The 23,632-nt window shown below is 36.5% G+C and overlaps 1 protein-coding gene across 2 annotated transcripts; it reads left to right on the top strand.

Annotated features, from left to right (window-relative positions):
* Window positions 1–2,523: 2,523 nt before the first annotated feature.
* Window positions 2,524–22,857, top strand: LOC109101443 (phosphatidylinositol 3,4,5-trisphosphate 3-phosphatase and dual-specificity protein phosphatase PTEN). Of its 2 annotated transcripts, XM_042735278.1 has the most exons (10): window positions 2,524–3,229; window positions 6,452–6,536; window positions 13,656–13,700; window positions 13,985–14,028; window positions 14,144–14,382; window positions 15,412–15,553; window positions 17,190–17,258; window positions 17,619–17,785; window positions 18,692–18,913; window positions 19,052–22,857. In XM_042735278.1, exons 1-10 carry the CDS (start codon window positions 3,151–3,153, stop codon window positions 19,226–19,228), a joined length of 1,269 nt encoding a protein of 422 aa, XP_042591212.1. In that variant the 5' UTR covers window positions 2,524–3,150; the 3' UTR covers window positions 19,229–22,857. The 2 variants fall into 2 exon arrangements, with proteins under 2 accessions (XP_042591212.1, XP_042591213.1); XM_042735279.1 differs by lacking the exon at window positions 17,190–17,258.
* Window positions 22,858–23,632: the final 775 nt, after the last annotated feature.

Below are 23,632 nucleotides of genomic sequence, written 5' to 3'. Positions count from 1 at the left end.
TTTTCAATATGAATAAGGCTTTATTAGATAAATCTAAGACATATAAACTAATCTAACACATAAGCACACGCACTCACACATTCACACAAGTTGCAGGAAGATAGACAGTTAGGGAAGAATGAGTTTAAGAGAATGAAAATGTGAAATCCCAAGTTTACAGCAATACGTGAAATTACATAGACATGAACAACCATCAGTCACTTAATTAACCCTTGCATTGAGTTCATCAGTTAGGTTAAAATTATATTAGATAACACCATCAAAAACAACATTCTGAACTTACATAAATATTCATTACCAAAACCACATTAACTGTGAACTTTTATAAAGATGCAGTACCAACAGCACAGTAGCAAAACATTTGGCATTATTTGCATTATTATACATTATGCATGCAGAGCTCTCTGCATGAAAGACACAGGACAAGTTGGATGCACTACTTTTTTTCTAGGAAGAATTGTCAAGTAGCCTATTAACCTACATTGAATGCAGATTGTAGGCTATATTAGGATGTTCACTCTGATGATTAAGATGATTGATAGGCAAATGTTGGTTTATGGTGTCAAGATGCACATAGGCCTACCTGTGCGAAAAAGGTCTCAGTGGTTTATTTGTTTGTCTGTTTATTGCAACAGAAAGACCATCTAAAATATTTACAAAACGTAGACTGAGAATACAATTCAACACATTCTCCACAATAACATAACAATAAAACAACTAAACGGAAAATAAAATAAACTGAAAATATAATAAAAGGGCTCCGTTGTTTCAAGATGCAATTTTATGAAATAGTATATCAATACCTACTCTTCACACACACTGTCTGGAGATTAATTTGGAACCAGATCATCTTTAGGCGTGACAGTTCTATCTAACACTGCGCACCATCTTCTGGCTAAGAAGAGCTGTCATTGTGTAACAAGGATACATATTATTCAACCGCAAATGGAATAAGCATAACAAAAATAGCAGACCATAAAGGTGGAATGGCTTAATCCCATATATAAAATGAAGACATCTAACATAATAATAAATCATTATCAATTAGGCAAAAAAATTGGGTCATATAAAAAGGACCAAACATATCAAATACACCAAAATCAGAGAATAAATTTGGTAGCATTGTTGTTGGCTGTTGATATTGCTATAAGACAAGGACAAAACTGCAACATCTCTTCACTCTAAAAAAAAAAGGGGGTTGTTTTAACCCAACTTGGTTCAAAGATGGATTAACCCAACAAAAAACCCAAAATTTAAATTTAAAAATTAAACCCAAAATCTATGCTAATCAAACATTTACCAAAATCAATGTTGAAACAACCCAGCATTTCTTTTTTAAAGTGTTCGAAAATAAGAAAAAATAGGTTTGATCTTTACATATATTATGAGATGTATTACATCCATGGATAAAAGCAAAATAATTACTTAATAATAAAACTCTTAAAATGTATATTTTTATTTCATTTCATTCAGTTTATTGATTTGTATATGGTCCTATGATTCTCATAGAATAAAATATGGGAAAACATGCTTTTATCTATACACTGTTGCTACTAAACATTTCCTTCAAACAGGTTTAAAAAGGAAGGATCTTATCAAAAACAATTAGAAAGGGGTTGTACTCGAAAAACGGGAGAATGGAGAACGTTGTCATTGTAATATCCATGAACTTTCTTACTAGATTATTCTGACAGATGGCGCTGTACAATAAAGATTTGCCAGATGAAACGCAGTTAGAACCTTCCACCTCCGTGCCGTTCTTGGGGGCTAAAATGCACATTTAAGCAAATGGTACAGAACACGCCTATAACATTAATACATGGAGAAGGACATTTGCATAATCGCTGGCGCAATTAATTTTCTATCATTATTTTATAATTACCTAATGGTGTGCTTGTGCCTTTATGCAGTAACTTACTTTTCTGCTTGCGTAAGCATTTCAGCAATTTCCTGCCTTCTATTGCAGCAGGGTAGTAGAGGCATTTTTTTTGGGGGGGGGGGGGGGGGGGGGGGGGGGGGGGGGGGGGGGGTGGGGGGGGGGGGGGGGGGGGGGGGGGGGGGGGGGGGGGGTATTTCTCCCCCATACTGTAGTTTTTCAAAAATATACACTCCATGTTGTTCTTTTCAGTCATCATGTGTCAAACCAATAAATAATTATTTCAAAATAAATAAATAAATAAATAAATAAGGAAACGAGAATGCTGGTGAGTATTACCTACATACTGACTTGAAATCTGATATAAAATATTGGAAACTTCCCTCATTTCTGTACACACGTGACCCTGGAACAAAAAGTAGTTCGTTTGTGTTGTATTCTTCCGCTTGCTGTACTTAAAAAAATAAAATTTTTAATGTATTTTTTTTTTATTTCATGTCATAACCGTTAAATATTTGTACCTAATAATGTGTGTATCTGCATACTGAAACACAGAAATATCATCGGTATATAACGTTACATACAATATTGCTTTCATGGAACTATTTGGCACGGCGTATGAATATGTTGGCCGAACGTTACCTTTTTTCAATGGGAAGCCATGATGGAAGCTTGAGAGTTTAACAGAGAAGAGAAGGAAAAGGACCTGACTTAAGACCGCTCCTACGCGACATTTAAATATCAAGTTTTTAATTTCTTGGTGGAGGCTGTCACCTTTCATTTCATGTGTTGGAACCTGGGCATCGCGGAATGTTGCAATGTTCGATGGCTTTTATTTTTTTTTAAGGATGGGTAGACGAGCTAGCGCGCTAGCCGTTGAAGCTAGCGGCTAGACGGAGCGCGAGCTGAGTGCGAGCGGGGCTTTGACAACCGTTCTTGAAGTGGAAGCTCACGGAGAGGACACTCTCTCCGCCTTTCCGTTCAATCACGGCGGCTACGGTGCGAACAGAGACTTGTCGTGCACTAGAAATTCTGCAGTTTGAGACGTGGGACGTCGCTTATCTTTTCACCCGGGGCTCATCTGAGCTGAGGAGGGCATTTTGGAAGCCGGGCCTGTGGTGGTTTGGAGCGAGGCCCTTGATGAGAGATCCACAGCAGACTCCTTTCTAGCTAGCGGGGGACTGCGAAACGAGCAAAGCATTAAGTTGATCGATCATCCGAAAGCAACAATACTCTCTCTCACACTAAAAACCTTAAAGACTCCTGTCACAGCCATGGCTGCGATCATAAAGGAAATTGTCAGTCGAAACAAATATAGATACCAGGAAGATGGATTCGACTTGGACTTGACCTGTATCCTCTTTGATCAATCAAATGTCCCTGTTCTGTCTGTTGTGTAGAAGCCAGTGTCTGCTGTGAAGGTAATGGCTTGCATCTTGTTCTAAATTGAGAAATCTCTAACGTTTGATCGGAGGATACATACGAAATCAGTGTGTAATTTAAAGGATTTTTTTTTTTTTTTTCACAAACTATTGGCACTGTCACCTAGTCGGCGACTGGAGCTTGACATGATCTAGATCTAACGTTATTAGTTTCTGGATCAAGTCGAAGCCAGCGCCGTTTAGATTCATTTCAGTTCTCAATTTAACCAAATTAACGAGCAGATAGAAAATCAACAGACTGCACGCGCACTTATTTCATCCGTACAGTGTTTCTGGTCTAGTTGCATGTGCAAACTTACAATAAGCAACGCCAGTTAGGTTGTAAAATGCAATTTTCCATTTTTATGTGATCTGATCAGTCGATTGGTTGCTAATCTGTAATCCAGCACACAAAACGCATTCATTTCAACTCAAGGCTTATCGCACGATATCTGCAGTTTGTGGGTTTAAAACAAAAGATGCGTCGCGTAAAGGACTCGCTGGCTTATATAATGCGATGGATTAGATGAAATGCTCAAGCAGTGTCACACAAAGAGCCATTGCAATCAGCTGCTCGCAGAAAATCGATCTCGCGTTTAATTTGGTGTAGTTTTGATTGAACAAAAAGGAGTCAGTTCACACGCTTGCGTACAGAAATAAATGCTTTAGTATGTGAAGTATTTTCGTAATCGCAGGAAGAGATCCGTGCAGTCCTGTTAAAGAGGACTCACTCTGTTGAGCTGCATTTTAGAAACGTCACTGATGCCTGCTCACTGTTATGTGCCATATGTCAATGTCATTCGCGTTTTTCAAGCACAGGTATTGTTTGAATGTACATTGTTGTTTTTGTGATGGCTTTGATCAGGCGCATTACATCCTTGCAGATGAAGTGCAAAACATAAGTTGTTTGATTGCTCGTTTTATTTCAGCAGGAATCCGTGATATTGAACATTAACACCAAACCTGACATTTAGCTGTGGTCCTATTAACCTCACTGTCCCATTCGTTGCCCTGTAATATACAAAAAGGCAGGCGTACCGAACACTAAGAAACAGGACTGGAAGGACAGTTAGAGGTCAGGATCCAATCATTGAAGAGGTGCAATTATTTCTCTGTATAGCGCTATAACAATGGCAATAGGAATCTAGTAGGCCTTAGTGCATGTTTTGTCGAGAATTTTGAAATGTTAAGTGTATTTATACTAAACAATAATGCTGTTTTGCTTTACATCTAGTGTTTTACATGAGTAGCCTGTGAATGAATTTATTGCATGGATGTTGATTTGCCCCTGCCTGCTTGGATGGTGTGTGGGTTGGGTTCACTATATTGCACTGCATCATATGTATTCACTGTATTTACAACACACAGTGTGTTAAAGTGGAGTGTAGAACTCCCTGTTCTTATAGAAGTTTTGAAAGGATAAATATGGAGAATGATTTCATTCTCTCAGTCCCTTTTTATGTTACTGATGAGGCAACACCGTCTATGGCAATGATTGGTGAGAATACAAACGCTTCCTTTGTGAAATACATCCTATATGATCATTCATCATGAAATATGTTTACTAGATTTAAGATTTCATTTTTTTTCTTCAGCTTCTGTGAAATTAGCCAAGATTAGACTCAAATTCGTCTAAAGCATTTCTGGGTGGAGGAACTGGCCTTACTGTATGTGCACAGCTGTTGCTCTTGATGTACAGTGCTCAACAAATGAGTATATATATATATTTTTTTTAGGATTTAGATTTTATTTGATCCATTTATTTCCAGTACATTTGCAGTTTTTATTAAAAGGTTTGTTAATCATTTTATGTCTGCAAGACAAAAAAAAAACCTAAACAAACCCCAATGTGCAAGGTAATGTCAGTGCACCACTCACCTGATTGGACAAGTGACCAAAGAGGTCATGGTGATTTAAATTAGATAATATTGTGCGCATATCTTAGAAAGCTAGATGTGTGGCATGCATTTTTCTACATATTTTGTTCTTGGAAATTAATATAGGGAGCTTTTTAATAGAGAGCAATTAATTTGTTATTGATTAAATATCCACCTTGAATTTGACCAGATCACTATGATCTGTGTTTACTAAATGCGAGTGAATTTGTCATCTCTTAGCTTCCTTAACTTTTTACTGTTTCATGACCTTCTTTTTAGACATCATTTAAAAATAATTTAAACTCATTATGATTGTCATGTGAAAACAGTGAAAGTCTAATTTCCTGGCTGGTTCAGATGGTAAACCTTTATTAATCTCTGAGCTCATATCCATACAGCTGTCAAAAATGTTTTTTTTTTTTTTCTTCTTTACTGAAGTGTCAAGTTTGCTAATTCAGGAGTGAGAACCACATGCTACAACATCCGAGAACACACAATGTTGCTTACCGTCATCTAGAACAGACTTCTCTCTCTCTCTCTCTCTCTCTCTCTCTCTCTCTCTCTCTCTTTAAGAGCATTCTGTCAGAGGCCGTCATTGTATGCTACTATGATTAATTGACTTTTTTTTTTCATCATGATCATGATTGATTTAACATTTAATAATTTGTTGTATTTCCAGAGTTAAATTGAAGTATATTTAAACAATTGTGAGTCTCGTTTTGATAAATATTGATAGAATTGCTTTGCCAACAGTTCATCTGCTATATCAGGGTCTGATTAGATCATCTTTCAGGCTGAAGGAGTGATGCACTCGTTATGGAAAGGTGAGGAAGGAAAGTGATTCCAGGCTGGTCTGAGGCACAGTGTGATTTATTTAGTGCCCTGTGTGGCCCTCTGGGTTAGAGGTCTATGCATTGGTCTCTTACAGCGAGAGCCATCTGTTCTATATTACCCAGAATGCTGTTATCTGAGCTCTCATTGCACAACTAAAAAGTAAAACGCTACTTTCGTGGAAATGCGTAAGTTCTCAACTAAAACCGGGGCTTGGTGTCTGTTAGTTTTCCTGCTCCTTGTGCCGTCATTTAGCTGCTCTGCATTGTTCACCATTGTCTGTGTTTTGGATATGTTTAACTAATTGATATAATTGTGTAAGACAATTGGCCAGTAGACTTTATAAATGGTTACATATTTAATCAGATGATTGTAGTTTTTTTTTCTCTCCCGTCCATATCAGTTTTCTTAGAAAGAGTCTAGATTTCCTTAACTCTGCTATCTAGATATTTATCCTAACATTATAGCAATGGGCTTTCCTGCTGAAAGACTTGAGGGTGTCTACAGAAACAACATAGACGATGTAGTGCGGTAAGTATTCGCTTTTTATATTCTTTGGAAATTTTGTCAGTATAACATTTGTGTCTGTAAGTCTCTTATAACATTTCCACCCCACGTTGTAGCAAAACCAGAAAAACTGCTGTGATAGTTACAGCCATAGGCCTGGCACACAGTGTATCCAGAACCTCTGAAATGACCTGATGCACTGCTTTATCAGTTTACAGTGTGGTAGTCACCTTCAGTGACATTTTATCAAATGTGCAACTAAAGTTAGACTGTGTGTCATTCAGTATGCCATTCCATAGTCATACGAATAAATGCATTTGTGATTTTAATTGCTTGACTGTAAATCTTAGCCTTGATTGTGCAGGAAATATTTAAAATAATGTATTTAAGTTCCACCAACAATTCAGTGCATTAGACATGTTTTCTAGTCATCCATAGTTCCTTAGTGATGTTGGGTTTCATGCACTGATGATTGCGTAGATTTGCATGCACATTCATACTAATTCACAACACATGCCTATACTGTAAAGCTGAAAGATTAGTTGACATTATTGACAAGTGTCTGATCATAGCGATGTGGAGGTTTGCACCAGCTCTGCAGTTCCGCACTCCAGTAAAGTCCAGTTACGTCAAGTTACTTTACATAGCACTTTATACAATAGAAGCTTTGTAGAATTTAACATAACATAAAACTGTCAGTCACAGTGTCTCTTTCAGTTAGAATTAGGCCTACCACTTTAAAATACCTTTTAAATTAAAGCTTAATCTAGCAATGGACAGCTTTGATTATTGTAACACTATAAGGCATTTTAAGAGAGATTACAGTGGGGAAAATATTTATTTGATCCCCTGCTGATTTTGTAAGTTTGCCCACTTACAAAGAAATGAAGTGTCTGTAATTTTTATGGTAGGTTTATTTTAATGTATAGAGAAAATGTCAACCAAAAAATCCAGAAAAAACACATTATATAAAGGTTAGAAATTGATTTGCATTTCAGTGAGTGAAATAAGTATTTGATCCCCAAGCAAAACATGACTTAGTACTTGGTGCAGAGACCCTTGTTGGCACGCAGAGAGGTAAGACGTTTTTTGTAGTTGGTCCCCAGGTTTGCACACATCTCAGGAGGGATTTTATCCACTCCTCTTTACAGATCCTCTCTAAATCCTTAAGTTTTCTTGGCTGTTGTTTGGAAACTTGAAGTTTCAGCTCCCTCCATAGATTTTCTATTGGACTGAGGTCTGGAGACTGGCTAGGCCACTCCGTGACCTTTATGTACTTCTTCTTGAGCCACTCCTTTGTTGCCTTGGTGGTATGTTTTGTGTCATTGTCATGCTGGAAGACCCATCTATGACCCATCTTAAGTGTTCTGGCAGAGGGAAGGAGGTTCTCGTCCAAGATTTTAGAGTACATGGCTCCGTCCATTTGCTTCTCAATGCGGTGAAGTCGTCCTGTACCCTTAGCAGAAAAACAGCCCCAAAGCATAATGTTTCCACCTCTGTGCTTGACAGTAGGGATGGTGTTCTTGGGGTCATAGTCAGCATTTCTATCTCTCCAAACACGCCAAATCGACTTAATGCCAAAGAGCTCAATTTTGGTCTCATCTGACCACAGCACTTTCTCCCAAGCCTTCTCTGAACCATTTAGATGTTCTTTGGCAAACTTTAAACGGGCCTGTGCATGTGCCTTATTGAGCAGGGGGACCTTGTGGGCGCTGCAGGATTTCAGTCCAATGCGGCGTAGTGTGTTACCAATGTTTTGCTTGGTGACTTTGGTCCCAACTGCCTTAAGATCATTAAAGGCGTCATATGACGTTGCTAAAAAGAACATTGTTGTGTATTTAGTGTAATGCAATGTGTTTATGCGGTTTAAGGTAAAAAAAAAAAAACATTATTATTTTCTACAAACACATTATTTTCTACATACTGTACATTATTCTTTCTCCTCTATGCCCGCCGTTCTGAAACGTGTCGATTTTTTACAAAGCTCATTGTTCTGAAAACCGAGGTGTAGGGCTGGGCAATATATAAAAAAAATCTCGATATTGTCAATTTTTTTTTTTTTACTATATTCGATATTTATCTCTATGTTTGCATTTGCGTTTAAATAATAAAAGAGACATGATTTTCTTTTGGCCATTAAAAAAACAAACAACAAAAACGATTTTAATTTTAAAGTAAAGTTAAAAAAAAATCTAAACCAAGTGATCACTTACTGCTTTTTATTAAATGAACACATGTAGGCCTATGTGTAACTGAAGCAGTGCAAAACAAGTACAGAAAGTGCATTCTGTCAACTTTTTAATGCATGCAATTCACAATTTATAAGTATTTTATTGTAATTTTTTTTTTTTTTTTTACAAGTTTCTTAGCTAAGAACACAATCCGGCAATCCACAGCGTGAAGTTGATGTATTTCCTCAGCGACCAGCACGGATTAGCTCTAGGCATGACGATGCAGATCTCGTTCTCTTTTGGAAGGCCAAACAAAGTAGTTTCGCTTTCACAACGAAACACAGCGTTTCCATAACATGGCAGCAACACCAATACTACAGCGAGAATAAAAGTTATGCCTTTTTTCTTTGCGTGAACATTTGGGTGGTGTTAGGGCTGCACGATTATGACAAATCATAACTGTCAATTATTCCCTTGAAAGTGTAATTGCGATTTATTTATTACAATTATAACAATTTACATTGAATGATGTTTATACCATTGTTTGATGCAACTGCATGTCGTTTTTTATATGAAAAGGAGGAAATGGATGGTTTTTAAGCTAAAGAAAAAGACTGTTTCTTAAAACAGAGATGGTGAACGTTGGTATTCTTGTGGGAAAAAAAACATGCAATAACTTTCACTTACACCAAACTAAGTTTTACTTCCCTATTTTTATTTAATACTAAAATCTCTTTATCTTTGCTGTTTACCTCGCATTGCGTTATGGAGGCTCTCTTTTATTTATTTAAAAAAAAAATTTATTTGATTCCTCAGTGTTTGCTAAACGTTCTGTTATTTATTAGTCAGTATAGATTACAGCATGGTGTGTAGCCTCTGCCATGGCTCATCTTATTCGTTTTTGTTAATAAATGCTTTGTTAGGTAGTTTGTCATTGGATCTTACTGTTTTATTGCTATTATGCTTTTTAATTAAGTAAACAATTAATCCATCTTTTGTTTTCAAATCTTTTGCACTTAAAAAGTAAAAGGTGTGTAGATGTAAGCAAAACATACAATTATCTATTCTTTTAAAATGTGACAAGATTGCAAATTCAATAGCAAAGCACCCGAAGCCCGGCTTATAACATAGCAAAAGAGGAACTCCGTTCACAAGAATGGGTTGAATGTTAACCACTTTCGTTTCCATATAACTATAAACTATGTTAAAAGTTAATCAGCGTGCATTGATTAATCCCATGTTGTAGTGCAAAATAAATAAATACAAATATTGTGACCAAATGATGTGCTTGTGTGACCAACTGAGAAAAGTTAGTCGAAAAAAGCGACCAGTGGGAGAATGAGTCTGGAGCCCTGAGTTGTCTCCTTCTCACCAAGCTTCTTGCTGATGGTCTTGTAGCCCATTCAAGCCTCGAGTAAATCTACAATCTTGATCTCAGACATCCTTTGACAGCTATTTGATCTTGCCCATGGTGGTGGGAGAGGTTGGAATGGAAGATACAGATTGTGTGGACAGGTGTCTTATACACCTAACAAGCTGACATTAGGAGTAACTACTTAAAGCAGTAGGACTAATCTGTGTTCCACATGGGCACATAACCAATCTGTGGGAATGAGAATTCTTGCTGGTTGGTAGGGGATCAAATAATTATTTCACTCACAAATGCAAATCAATTTCTAACTTTTATATAATGTTTTTTTTTTTTTTTTTTTCTGGATTTTTGTTTGATATTCTGTCTGTTAAAATAAACCTACCATAAAAATGACAGACCCTTCATTTCTTTGTAAGTGGGCAAACTTACAAAATCAGCAGGGGTTCAAATAAATATTTTCTCCAATGTATGTTCTTAATAAAAGAGTTTACAAAAAAAGTAAGAAAAGAATCGGAGATCAGACAGTTCCTTTTTCATAGTTAATTAAATGGTGATTGAGAATGTGTTTGTCATCTCATTTTGTTTGCCAAATATTTTTTTGTATTGTTAAAAAAAAATTGTAATAAAAATATTAATAATTGTATAATTGTAATAAGTGTATGACATCTGACGACCGCATGCACAAGTTAGTCACTTGCATAAATCACACAAAAACCATCTCCATATAATAGCTATCCACACTACCGTTTTTTTTAACCTTTTGTCATTCTAAAAAGACATGCTAAAGACAAGTAAAGATATTTTAATTAAACCTAAGATTACTGCTGTTCAACCAAAACTTCAAAAAAAGTTCATAATTTTATTGTAAAATATCCATATGAATCAAGCATTTTAATAATAATAAAAAAAAATCTGAAGAGACCTGATCACTTTGTTTTAATTTAGTAATAATAGATTTAATTTAGATTTTTATTCATTCATATATATATATATACATATACACAAAACATTGATTATTGTTGGATGGATAAAGTACATCAAGTATGAGGTTACAGAAACAATGAGGTTAGTTCTTGCATGTCAGGCAAGAACCTTTGAGCTTCTGCAAGGACCAGTGAGGTTTATTCTCACACATTGAGCAGTTACCATTGAGCTTCGGTTGACCATAATCAATACACTAAGTGCAAATAGCCCACCTTGTTGGCAGAGGCTATTTGCACTAACTTTGCACACCAATGTGTGATTGGGCTAGTCAACAAAAAGTTTGCTGCTTAAGCTTTTGTGGTGTTCATTCACATGGTTTCTAGATTGTGTAGAGTGATCAGATACATTTGAAATAATTGCTAAAAGCTTGATTGGCCAAAAAAAAAGAACTTTTCACAAAAAAACTAATTTCACTGTTATTTGATCCTGACTCAAAATGACCAGCTAACATTAATTGACTAATCATATCAGCAGCACATGTGAAAGTGTGAATGAGTACTAGTCAGGTAAAATCACTATCATACTAATTAGATTGTAAGAGCAGACTTATTGCTATAAAAGGAGGGAAGAAACGCTTCCAATCATTGTGTTCTTGTTAGCAATGGTTACCTCCAAAGAAACGCGTGCAGTCATCATCGCTTTGCATGAAAATGGCCTCACATGTAAGGAAATTGCTACAAAGTATTGCACCTGAAAGAGCCATTTATCAGATCATCAAGAACTTCAAGGAGAGAGGTTCGACTGCAGTGAAGAAGTCTTCAGGACGTCCCAGAGTGTCCAGCAAGCACCAGGACCATCTCCTCCTGAGCAGTCAGGAATCGTGTCACCAGCAGTGCAGAGCTTGCTCAGGAATGGCAGCAGGTTGGTGTGAGAGAATCTGCATGCACAGTGAGGACAAGACTTTTGGACAATGGCCTAATGACAAGAAGGGCAGCAAAGAAGCCAATTCTCTCCAAGAAAAACCTCAAAGACAGACTGAAATTCTGCAGGAAGTACAAGGACTGGACAGCAGAAGACTGCTGCGAAGTTATTTTCTCTGATGAAGCTCCTTTCAGACTGTTTGGGACATCTGGAAAAGCGATTGTTCAAAGGTGAACGCTACCATGAGTCCTGTGTTGTGTCAACAGTGAAGCATCCTGAGACCATCCATGTGTGGGGTTGCTTTTCAACCAAGGGAGTGGGCGCTCTCATAATTCTGCCCAAAAACACTGACATTAATAATAATGTATCAAAAAGTCCTGCAAGAGTGACTACTTATAGCGATCCATGAGCAATTTGGTGATGTTCTGTGCATTTTCAAACATGATGGAGTACCATGTCACAAAGCAAGAGTGATAAAACAGTGGCTTGAAGACCATTACATTGAAATTTTGGATCCATTGCCAAGCAACTCCCCGGATCTCAATCCCATAGAGAACCTGTGGTCAGTCCTCAAAAGGTGAGTGGAAAAGCAGAAGCCCACAAATTGTGATCAACTCCGAGAGCTAATAAGGCAAGAATGGATCGCCATCAGTCAGGATTTGGCCCAGAATTTAATATCAAAGACTATAGAATACCCAAGACATGTCACTCATATAGATTTGAATGGGGAAAAATGCAATGGTCAATAAGGCTGCTCAATCGCAGGAAGCCCCACCTTCTGAATGAAGGAGCCAAACGCTAATCAGTAAAGTCAGCGCATCACTGCAGCTGCCGTTAGAAGCGTCCCGGTTGCTATAGAAACAGTCAGCGTTCTGAGACGTGCGCTCAGGACTGTGTACGCACACTGGCTGGTCTAGCCTGAATAAGAAGCTTTTTATAACGTTATTTGAGCAAAATAAACAACATTTATGACAGTTGCTATCAGATTTCTTTGGTGATTTCAAATAGTGAACGGTTTTGTAAAATTTGATGTTTCCCCATTCATAGAGATAGGAGTTGCACTTGGATGCCCGAGAGGCATTTCAAAGATGGCCGCCGAGTGACATGACTTGTCTTAAAGGGACTTTGCTAATATCCAGCATGCCAGAGGGAATTGCAGAGACTCATTATATATTTTTTGCCAATAAAATCTTTAAAACTTATGATATGCTTGTCATTGTTTTACAGTATACCATAGAAACGTGGAAAAATAATCTACAAATACTGAAGCAGCAAACTTTGAAAAACACAAAATTTATGTCACTGCCAAAACATTTGCTCATGACTGTAAATAGCATATCATAAAAAATACCACTATTTTCACTCAGTGTAATTAGAATCCATTGTTTTTTGCACTTAGTGTAAAAAGCATCCATCGCTAAGAAAAAATATGCTATTTGCACTTAGTATAAATAGCCTCTATTCAATATGTTTTATGTATGTGCATTGCTCGGTGTTTCTATGTGAATGTAAGCTTGGATTGAACTTATCAGTTATGGTGCATAACGTTATATTGTCATTATGAATCTCTTGAAGGATCAAGAATTTGGTTGGGTGATTTTCAATGGAGTAACAGAAATCTCTCCAGTGATTTGATTTATATCTTTTTGTTTCAAAATAAACAAATCTCAGGATTTTCATTTTCGTGTGAACTCTTCCTTTAACCAAAACCAAGCATGATTGTCTGAAAAATTAATTGTTATCCTCTTTCTGCAGATTCTTGGATTCAAAGCATAAAAATCATTACAAGATATATAATCTGTAAGTGTGTTTCAAACAACTTCAGTTCTGTAAAATGCTTTTACTGTTAGAACATTTCCTCCAGTTTGCTGTTAAAAGTAGAAAATCTGCGGTCGTGTTCAATTGAACAATAAAAAAAAAAAAAAAAAGAAGCTTTTTGATCATTGTGAATGGAGGGCATTGTCAGTGCACATAAGTCTGTTATTTAGCTGTGAATGTTCTGTTGGTTTTGGCGTTGATGCAAAGTTCTTAGCAGAAATGTTACGTTGAACTTATGTACTTATCAGTTTCTTTGTGTTGTTTAGATGTGCGGAAAGACATTATGATACTGCCAAATTTAACTGCAGAGGTATGATACTTGGATTGCATAAATCTGCCATTTACATATGGTTTTGTAAATGTGATGTCAGTTTTTGTGTGGTAATGATGAAGGTCTTGATGAAGTTTTTATTTTTCTCTTGCAGTTGCACAGTATCCATTTGAGGATCACAATCCTCCTCAGCTAGAACTCATTAAACCTTTCTGTGAAGATCTGGATAAGTGGCTCAGTGAAAATGACAATCATGTGGCTGCCATTCACTGCAAAGCTGGAAAGGGACGTACGGGTGTCATGATATGTGCATACTTGTTACACCGAGGCAAATTCAAAAAAGCACAAGAGGCTCTGGACTTCTATGGTGAAGTTAGAACCAGAGACAAGAAGGTGATGTAAATATTTTTGCTTTGTTTACTTTCCCATAAAACTCAATTTGTGAATTTTAAGTTTTTGTATTGAAATGTATATCACATCCAAATCCATACTGATGTCAGCAGGTATATTACTATCATGATATTAATATTATAGTCAAATGTGCTTTGAACCTGTCAAGTCCTGGTCGATAAAAATCTTCTGACCTACATCATTTCCCCCGAGTATTCTTCTGTGGAGTGCACCAGTGCCCATCCACTTTTTCAGTGGCCTTTGTTCCAGAAGTATTTTTCCTGTTCATTTTACCTATAGAGAATTAAAAAAAAAGTCTTTATTAAAGAGTTGTATGCCATGAATCAAACCAACCAGCCATGAGGTTAATCACAACCTTCCAAACATAAATTTGAAGCAAAAAAGTATTTGAATATCGAACAAAAAGGCAAAGGTACAAGACTGTGTACTTTATTGAGGGAAAGAACTCCAGTTCTATGAAGAATTGCAAATGACCTAATGAAATTAAACGTGATGGAAAAATAGAAAAAGTTTTGATTTTAAAGATATTGATTTATAGAAACAATATTTTACATTTATTGCAAAATTTGTATAAAAAAAAATGTATATTTGTATATAAAATATTTAATGAGTTTGAGAGCTTAGGGAAACTGACTCTATTACATCTTTTGCAGTGCTTTATGTGTGGGTGGGTGCTATGAAAACCTTGGCCAAAGATAAGAAAATAAGTAAATAAGCAGCATCATGTGTTGTGTAGTTTGTTTAAATCAGGAATTCCGTTAAATGATTGCTAAAAAATTAATTTAGAATAACGTGGGCTGATGGCATCAACCAAAGCATATAACATAATAAATTAACAAGGTTTGTAAGTAATTGTTAAAAATCAATTCCCCTTTGGAGTAAAGGGGTGGGATTTTTACTTCTGGAACCCAGCTGCTGCACCCTTTTACAGAAGTTTGATGCAAATGTGTTGTGTTGTTGAGGCCATGATGGAGACGTTTGCATTAACACTGCAGGTTTGCCATTTCACAGGGAGTGACTATTCCCAGTCAGAGGCGATATGTGTACTACTATAGCTACCTTCTGAAGAATAAGCTGGAGTACAAACCAGTGGCCTTGCTGTTTCACAAGATGGTGTTTGAGACAGTGCCTATGTTCAGTGGAGGGACCTGCAGTAAGTGAGCTCTTTCTTTCTCTCTCTTTTTTTTTCTTTTTCTTCTTTCTGACATTTGTTTATACTTTGTATTGTCATCTGTTTCGGGCTATTCAATCTCATGTGCTCAGATGAGACAAATTGGTGTTTACACCTGGAAATACTTGTGTCTTGCATGTGTCATTTGTGACGAATATGGACTTTTCCAAATTTTGTGATTAGGCATTATTTTCTTTTAAAATTATGTGTAATGTTTAAAACTTCGTTTTAAGTTGGTGCGTGGTGGATAGGTGAGTTGGAGGTCCTTGAAAGCATTAGTATTTACCACACAAATGCACCATGGGTTCATGCATTTCTAACTTCTGGCAGTTTCACATAGGATGTGCCAGTCACAAAGGTCTGGGTCTGTTTCAGTTAGATGCACATGGTAAATCACACCCAAGTTAAACTGTCTCTATTCTATTGCTCAGCTATAAACTGTTAAATGTGGACAGTTGGGCATTAAGGTATTACTAACATTAACATCATGAAATTCTGTAGCTGTTTTGAAACCGTATTGTAAAATGTACTTTAGTGTCACATGATCCTTCAGAAATCAGCTCAAGAAACATTTCTCATTATCGATGTTGAAGACAGTTGTGCTGTTTTTTGGAAATTGTTATATATATAACATTAAAAAAAAAAATAATTAGTCGCTTTAAAAAATGAATGGATAATGACTACTTTTTTTGTATTTATTGCAAGTTTTAATTTAACATCCTTACTATTCATTGTGGTTTCAGTGAAAGATTTTGTCCTATATTTATACATGTATTTTAGCAACAGACATTAATACCAGGTGTACACAGGGTCTATGTAACTGGAAGTCAAGTCTCTCACCTACACCCCCTTTCCCACACACACTTCTTCATCGAAACTGTGCTGAGAGACTGCTTTCACACACTGTGTTCATGGCTCCTTGCGACTTTCCTTTTTGCTTTAACTGCTGTAAAATCTTCCCTACAAATTCAAACTCCTGCTTTTTCTATGCACCTAGACCTTTATCCAGAGAGACCTAATGTACTTCCAGAAGTATTAAATGTACTTTAGCCACTTTAGTCTTGATGTCTTCAAAGAAAAGTGGCAGGAATGTGTAAAGATTTTCCAGGCTGATTCTTTACCTGGAGTGTGAGTTTGTCCAGTGGCGCTGTAGCTTCCATGTCTCTCTGTCTCTGACTGTACCTCCTCCGGGCCCTATTCTGAACACACTCTTGGTGACACTGACCAAGCCTGCTCTACACGGTCCACTGCTTCTGGACTGGATCGTTCATAATCCTTTAGACAACCTGCTGTGTGAAATCTGAACGTTATCCTCCTTTATATTTTATTTTTGTACTTGTATGTTTGTAATGTCTGTTATGTGAATTATTTTTTTTTTTTTTTAAAGAGTGTAGCTCACCGCGGGAGGGCTTCCCAGTGGTGTTGCACTTATGGTTTCCTCCATAGAGTCGTTGATGGCCATTAATATTTTAGTTCAGCCCAGTCTAGCTCTGTGTGTTGCATGAGTGTGTGTTGTGTTTTAGCTCTGTTTAAACATTTCTTCTCCCCTAGTGCCCTCTCTTGCTCTTGCTCTGGCCAGGCCACTGGACAGTCTTTAATCTCCTTCTTTTTCTCCAAGGGGATTCTGCTGTAAAAAGCAAGAGTGAGCAGATTCCGCATGGGTTCAGAAAAACCAATTGGCATTGGGGTAACATCAGCTTTTTCTAAAATGTTTCTCATTTTCAGTTCTGTTAGCCTAGCCAGTGTTGCTCTGTAAAATGTGTTTGTCATGTACAAGTAAAAGCCCCTAGCGCCACTTTTGGGTGGACATTTGTAATGCCTAATCTGGGGGAGATGGGAAGCGTGGTCCAGGGTCAGCTGTTCTCAGAATAGGGCCCTTAGTGTGCCAATGTTATTTTGTCTTTTCTGTATCAGTATTTCTGCTGTTTCTATCCTGTGGTTTTCCTCTATGCTTTTCTTCTGTTTTATGTTAACAGATATGCATAAGCTCACATTTTGTTTGTTGCACAAGGCTGCTAGAGCAATTACACATTGTTTTATTTTGCAGATCCTCAGTTTGTGGTGTACCAGCTGAAAGTGAAAATCCACACATCTAACCCAGCGCACACAAGGCGAGAGGAGAAGTACATGTACTTCGATTTTCCGCAGCTGCTGCCTGTGTGTGGAGACATCAAGGTGGAGTTCTTCCACAAGCAGAACAAGATGATGAAAAAGGTATGTGTCAGTTCCCAAATGGCCCATAGTGCTCTAACAGATCATTATTGCTTTACTTTATTGGTGCGTAATAGTAAATGTAATGTTAGTTAAGAATGAGGATTACTTCAGTATTTCATGCAGTTTTTTTTTAGGGATGGAATTTTGTAGTAAGAGTGGGTTGTACGTCCTAAATCTTTTCACAGTATGAATAATTTATATCATGGTATCAGTATAGATCACAATATAGTGCTTATTAGGCTTGAAATTCAACCTAAATGTTGTTTTAGCACATGGAACATTTAAAAAAATATATGTAAATTATTTTAATTATTTAGTGATAAATGTGCTCTAAATGCTACAAATGGAGGGAAATGAAAATGAATAAAATTAAGGTACTTTTCGGAAATTTAAATTTCGTAAAAATAAATTTCGATAACTTTTATTTTGAACTTGATTGAAGCAAAAGATAAGATTATTCATAATAACTGGGTTGGGCGGTTTGAAAAAATCTTATTGTAGCATGAGTAATAATATATCACAGTAATGATATATCATTATGTAGTTATTTTTTCTGGACATTGAGTTTAATGTAATATATATAACTTTTTTTTTTCCAATTATATATTGACTTAAATACTTTAATGAAAGGGACGGGTGCAAACCACAGGCTGTGTCTGAGATTATTATGTTTTTAAGTCTCACGTCAGAACAGATACTACAAGGCAAATCTCAACTGACTAATTGTTTATATCATTGTAAACTCAACTCTAAACTGCTCAGTGTGGATTATAAGGCTATTGTAAACATTAGCATTATGAATTTCTTCTAAAGACACTTTGAAATGATGTGTTTTGTGAAAGCGAAATAAAAACTTGAGGTGTAAATGAAGTCTTGTTTTATAATATGATTTGTTTTGTTAACCAGGATAAGATGTTTCACTTCTGGGTGAACACCTTCTTCATCCCTGGACCAGATGAGAACTCGGAGAAGGTTGAAAACGGAGGTTTAGTGAAGGAACTGGATGGGATCCAAACCACGGAACGGGGAGAGAATGACAAGGATTATCTAATCCTGACTTTAACCAAGAACAACTTGGATAAAGCCAATAAAGATAAAGCCAACAGATACTTCTCTCCAAACTTCAAGGTGTGTTAAGCACTTTTGCTCATCGCCTTCCAATTGCTGTTCATTTAAGGTGTTAAACTAGTGGTAGGCTCATTCAAATTTTATTGTTCCAAGCTACAAATGTTCAAAGGGCTAAAATGTGCTTTTTCCCCCCATTAGGTGAAGCTGTACTTCACAAAACCAGTGGAGGAACCATCCAACTCAGAGGCCAGCACTTCTACATCTGTAACACCGGATGTTAGCGATAATGAACCGGACCATTACCGGTATTCGGACACAACAGACTCGGACCCTGAAAATGAACCGTATGATGAAGAACAGATTACTAAAGTTTGAAATATTTTTATGGGAAGAAAAAAGAAAACCATACATAATAGAGTTGTATAAAGGAGAAAACTTGAATATGAACTGAAAGTACTTTTTTCCACCCCGTTTTTTTTTTCCCCTTCTTTTTCCCCAAGCAGAATTAGGACACACGTCACACAAATGCCACCAGTTGTAGGGACAAAAATGCTGACCAATTTTTCTTTTGTTCATTCACCCTGCTCCATGAAGTATCAACACTGATGTTCCGTGGAAAACAGCGTCAGTAGCTATTATGTAAATACATGTTCATGTGGTAACACGAGAAAGGAAGCCCAGTCAGGATGGGAGATCGTTTATGGGAGAAATTCAGTGGAGTTCAAAATTTGCTGCTCCATCAACCTGTTGAAACCTAGGCCAGTGCTTTAATCAACATTCATGCCCCCATGTCTGTCCTACCTACTGTGAAACGCTTCTCATGCTGCTGGAAGGCCGCCACGTGTCAGTCAGGCTCTGCTGTGCAGTGGAAACTGCGTCTCTTGCCATTTTTTTAGTCTGCTTTCATCATTATTACTACTATTACTAGAATGGAGGTGGTAATGATTCTACTAAACTACATGACACCTTGGCAGAAAACACAACGTATAGCTCCACCATGTATTATTATTATTATTATTATTTCTTTTTTTGCAAAATATAATGCAAATATACATACAACACAACAGGGAAACCTGTGTTGCAATAATGTTGATTGAAGGTGTGCATGTTATTAAAATCAGTTTCCATGTTGTCGAATAAATAGTATACAATGTTTTTCTAAAAAAAAAAAAAGAAAGGTTTCTAAAGTCATTTACAATTTGATTGTATTTGGGAAGAAGAAATTGCCATCACTATTTCTTCTGCAGATGACACTTACAATTGGCAGTTGTTTAAATCAGCTCTCACAGAATGCTTTTGTTTTCTGTTTCACTTCTTAAAGGGTCATGCTTTGAGCTCAAGGTAGCGTCAGTCATAAAGTTCCTCTTCAGTATGTTGTGGGATACAGATCAATCTTGCTTGAGGGCTCTGTGGCCACGGTTCACTACAGCGATCTCTGGTCAGAACGGGTTTGATGGGTGTACAGCATCTCGTGTAATGCATGTCAACATGGAGAAGCCCTTTTCTGAATGTATCAACCTTGGATGCAAGTTTTGATTAGATTTCAACAGCGTTTACATTGTTTTACTTTCTTCCTGGCTGTTTTAGACATCAGATTTTTGGCTCCCTATAACATGTTTGTAGCCTTATCGTGCATGATCTAATGAAACTTGGATCATTTATCCAGCAATGGTGCTTGCTTAACTAAACTCTAAATGTATAGTACAGTCATTTTGGAGCAAAGAACCTCATGGTGCAAGCATTCAAACGCACTGTGGTGCGTTGTTAGTTTCTAACAATTTGATGTCCCTCACTAGCTAGTTCTTTTTTTTATATATATATATATATATTATTATTATTCCTAAACAGGCCTCGTTCCCTTTGGAATGAGCATAGTGCAGCTACGGATTTTACACAGTCTTGTGCTTGCTTCAGAAATATTAAAGCCCTATATATGAGAATATTTAAATGTATAATTTTCTTTTAAGCATGCCAAATCTTCTTTAACATCTGGCTGATGTGGCCAGACCAAAAAAAATAAAAAAAAATTCTCAGTCTCTTGGGCAAGAATCTTCACTAAGAAGGGTAGTGAGTAAGCTGCCTTTCTCGTACTGTTAACATTCAGGCTTCACTCTTCTCACCAGCCCACTGCACACCGTACATCTCGCCTTCCTTTAGAGAAAGAATACGTTTCCCTGACATGAGGAGGAGACTGGGCCTTCCTTTTTGAGATTGTACACTAACCAATCCAGGAATAAAAGCAAGCCTATCAAGGATTCTCATTTTGTTTACATTTTATCACATCACTGAAAACCTGCCAAAATTAAGCTTAATCATTTTTGTGTTATGATTTTCTTTGTGCTCCGAGGAGGAGGCAGGGCCCACGGGAGGTATTCTTTGCCTTACTTGAAGTTGACAATGCTTACTCTTCTACTGCTTTGATACCTACCATTCTGCCCAAGCACTGACTTATTTAAAGCTACTATAATAGAGCAACATATTGTACTAGACATTTGCACTGTTACAGGTCTTTGCAGGGTTTCAGTCAGCGGTCCACAGTATTTTTTATTTTTGTTCTCGTTTTATTTTTGTAATTTTTTTTTTTCTTCTGGAAATGCTTTACAGGAATCAAAAGTAGTAGAATAGAGGTGAAATGAAAAGACGTTAATATTGTCTCTGTGCATCCCAATAGAATCAAATGTGTTTTTATTGACTGAATTTCTTTTTTTTTCTTTCTTTTTTTTTTTAAAGAAACAATAAAATAGAAAAAAAAAATTAATAAAGCGACTATTTATGAAAGTATTCGTTCATATTCTGGCAGTGACCCTCTGCAGGTATTTCCCATAGTCCCTCTAAATGTACGCTGATGTGTTTTAAATGTTTAGCGGTTTAATGTGTGACTCTACTGAAGAGTATCACATGATGAACTTGAATTTAAAGGGATAGTTCACCCAAATATTCTGTCATTATTTATTTACCCTTGTGTCTTTCCAAACCCGTATAAACAAAAAGAAGATTTTTGAAGAATGTTTCAGCTGTTTTTGTACACACAGTGAAAGTCAGTTGGGTTCCACCATTCATTTTATTATATGTACTATAATATAACATACTGTAAAAATGGAGTATATTTGACCAGAAAACACTATTTCAGTCTTTATACTTAATTTCAAGTTTATTTGTTATGTGTCATTTCTTAGTAGTTATTTATTATATTTACTAGCAATTTCACCAACAGATTTTTTTAGTGCATGTGGGCGAGTAAATGATGAATGTTAATTTTTAGGTGAACTATCCTTTTAAGCCTCAGATGGTCTCTGCAACGAGGCGCATCCCTTGACATTTTGACAATTTAGCCACAGTACCTTTATACGCAGACCCTCAGACATCTTGTACGTGGCACGGGTGTGTGGAGCTCACAGGCAGCATGAAAAATTCATTTTCAGCTTTAATGAAAAACAAACCGTCTTCAAAGGTGCCAGTGTATATGTTTCACGTCACACTTTCTTAGCTGATTTGTGCAATATGTTGTTATGATGCCTGTGGTTGCCACAAAGTGCCTCTCGTTTACAGTTAAAGAATAAGTACTCGCTTTAAAAACTGTCGTAGGACATCATGTCACGCATGCGGACGGTTGGATGGATAGATGGGGTGGTACTGTGCACTAAATCGTCCAGCTAGACTTGCGCTGGGGACCCTTTGGACTTCGGCCATGCTCCATTAGAAATCATTTTTCTCCCCAGAGGGTTTTTACGTTCACGTAATGTAAACGCGGTATATTTTCAGTCTCTTAAGAAAACAGCCTTACTCCGTTTCAGCCTGTTCAGATACTATTGTGCTGTGCAACAGTTGCTCTGTGTGTAATGCCTATGCACTGAGAATACACAAACCAACCATGTATGAAATATTGTACAGGTAATCATGTTGCTCATACAAATCACATGTTTGTTTGTAATTGTATGTGTAAACTGCCCTTTATCTTAGTGTTATAAACTCCACGTAAATCCAATAAAGTCTCATTCTTGTCAGTTTATTGTTTTTGACAGCTTTGTCAATCTGAAATCGTAGTTGCATTTTTATTTCATAGTTTATTTTTTAAACTAACAAGTTGGCCACATTCAATTGCATTGTAAGTTTCTCATTGTAACCTAGATTTATTTAGTTTTTTTTTTTTTTTTTTTTGAAGAGTTCATTTGCAAAAATGGATAACTGTTTTTAATAATTTTCAAAAATCTTTTTTTTTTTCATATTGCATTCCAATTAATCTCAATCAAACTGCAGTTGAGTTATTTTCATTAGGTTAAAAAATAACTAAACAATTACAGCTAACACAATAAAACACAAAAACATGATAACATGATTTTTGAAAATAAAAAGTTATGTTTTTGCAAATAAACTTTTTTTTAGTTTTTTTTTTATTGATTGTGATTATCAAGAAATGGTTACCAATAGCTGTCAATTGAGTATTGAACTTCAATGAGCCCTTAATTGAAGCTGTGATGTTTATATTCATGAACACAAATCATCAGTTTTCACTCAAGTACATGTATACTTGTTACTGAACTGAAATGATTATCTCACTCATATGAAAATTATATTGGGTAATCTAGTCTTGCTTTTTCTGGCCAAATGCATTAGTGTGATGACTGTTTTACTTGAGTAGACCTCATGGTTTTTGTTGCCAGCTGCCCATTACAGCTCTAGTTCTGGCTGAACTCATGACTTGAGTCTCATGCTTGAAGGTGCTTTTCATGTCAGCTGAGAAAAAATTTCAGGAAAACGAATGTAGTTGTTTTTTTTCTC

The sequence above is a fragment of the Cyprinus carpio genome, chromosome B12, assembly GCF_018340385.1.
Source record: "Cyprinus carpio isolate SPL01 chromosome B12, ASM1834038v1, whole genome shotgun sequence".
Lineage (NCBI taxonomy): Eukaryota > Metazoa > Chordata > Actinopteri > Cypriniformes > Cyprinidae > Cyprinus > Cyprinus carpio.
The sequence above is the reverse complement of the archived record's forward strand: the minus strand, read 5'-3'. Positions and strand labels throughout refer to the sequence as shown.

Coding starts and splice junctions, on each gene's coding strand:
- LOC109101443 (XM_042735278.1), top strand. CDS start 3,151: ATGGCTGCGATCATAAAGGAAATTGTCAGTCGAAACAAATATAGATAC. Junction 17,259..17,618: donor AAAAACCAATTGGCATTGGG/GTAACATCAGCT, acceptor TTTATTTTGCAG/ATCCTCAGTTTGTGGTGTAC. Junction 17,786..18,691: donor AGAACAAGATGATGAAAAAG/GTATGTGTCAGT, acceptor TTTGTTAACCAG/GATAAGATGTTTCACTTCTG.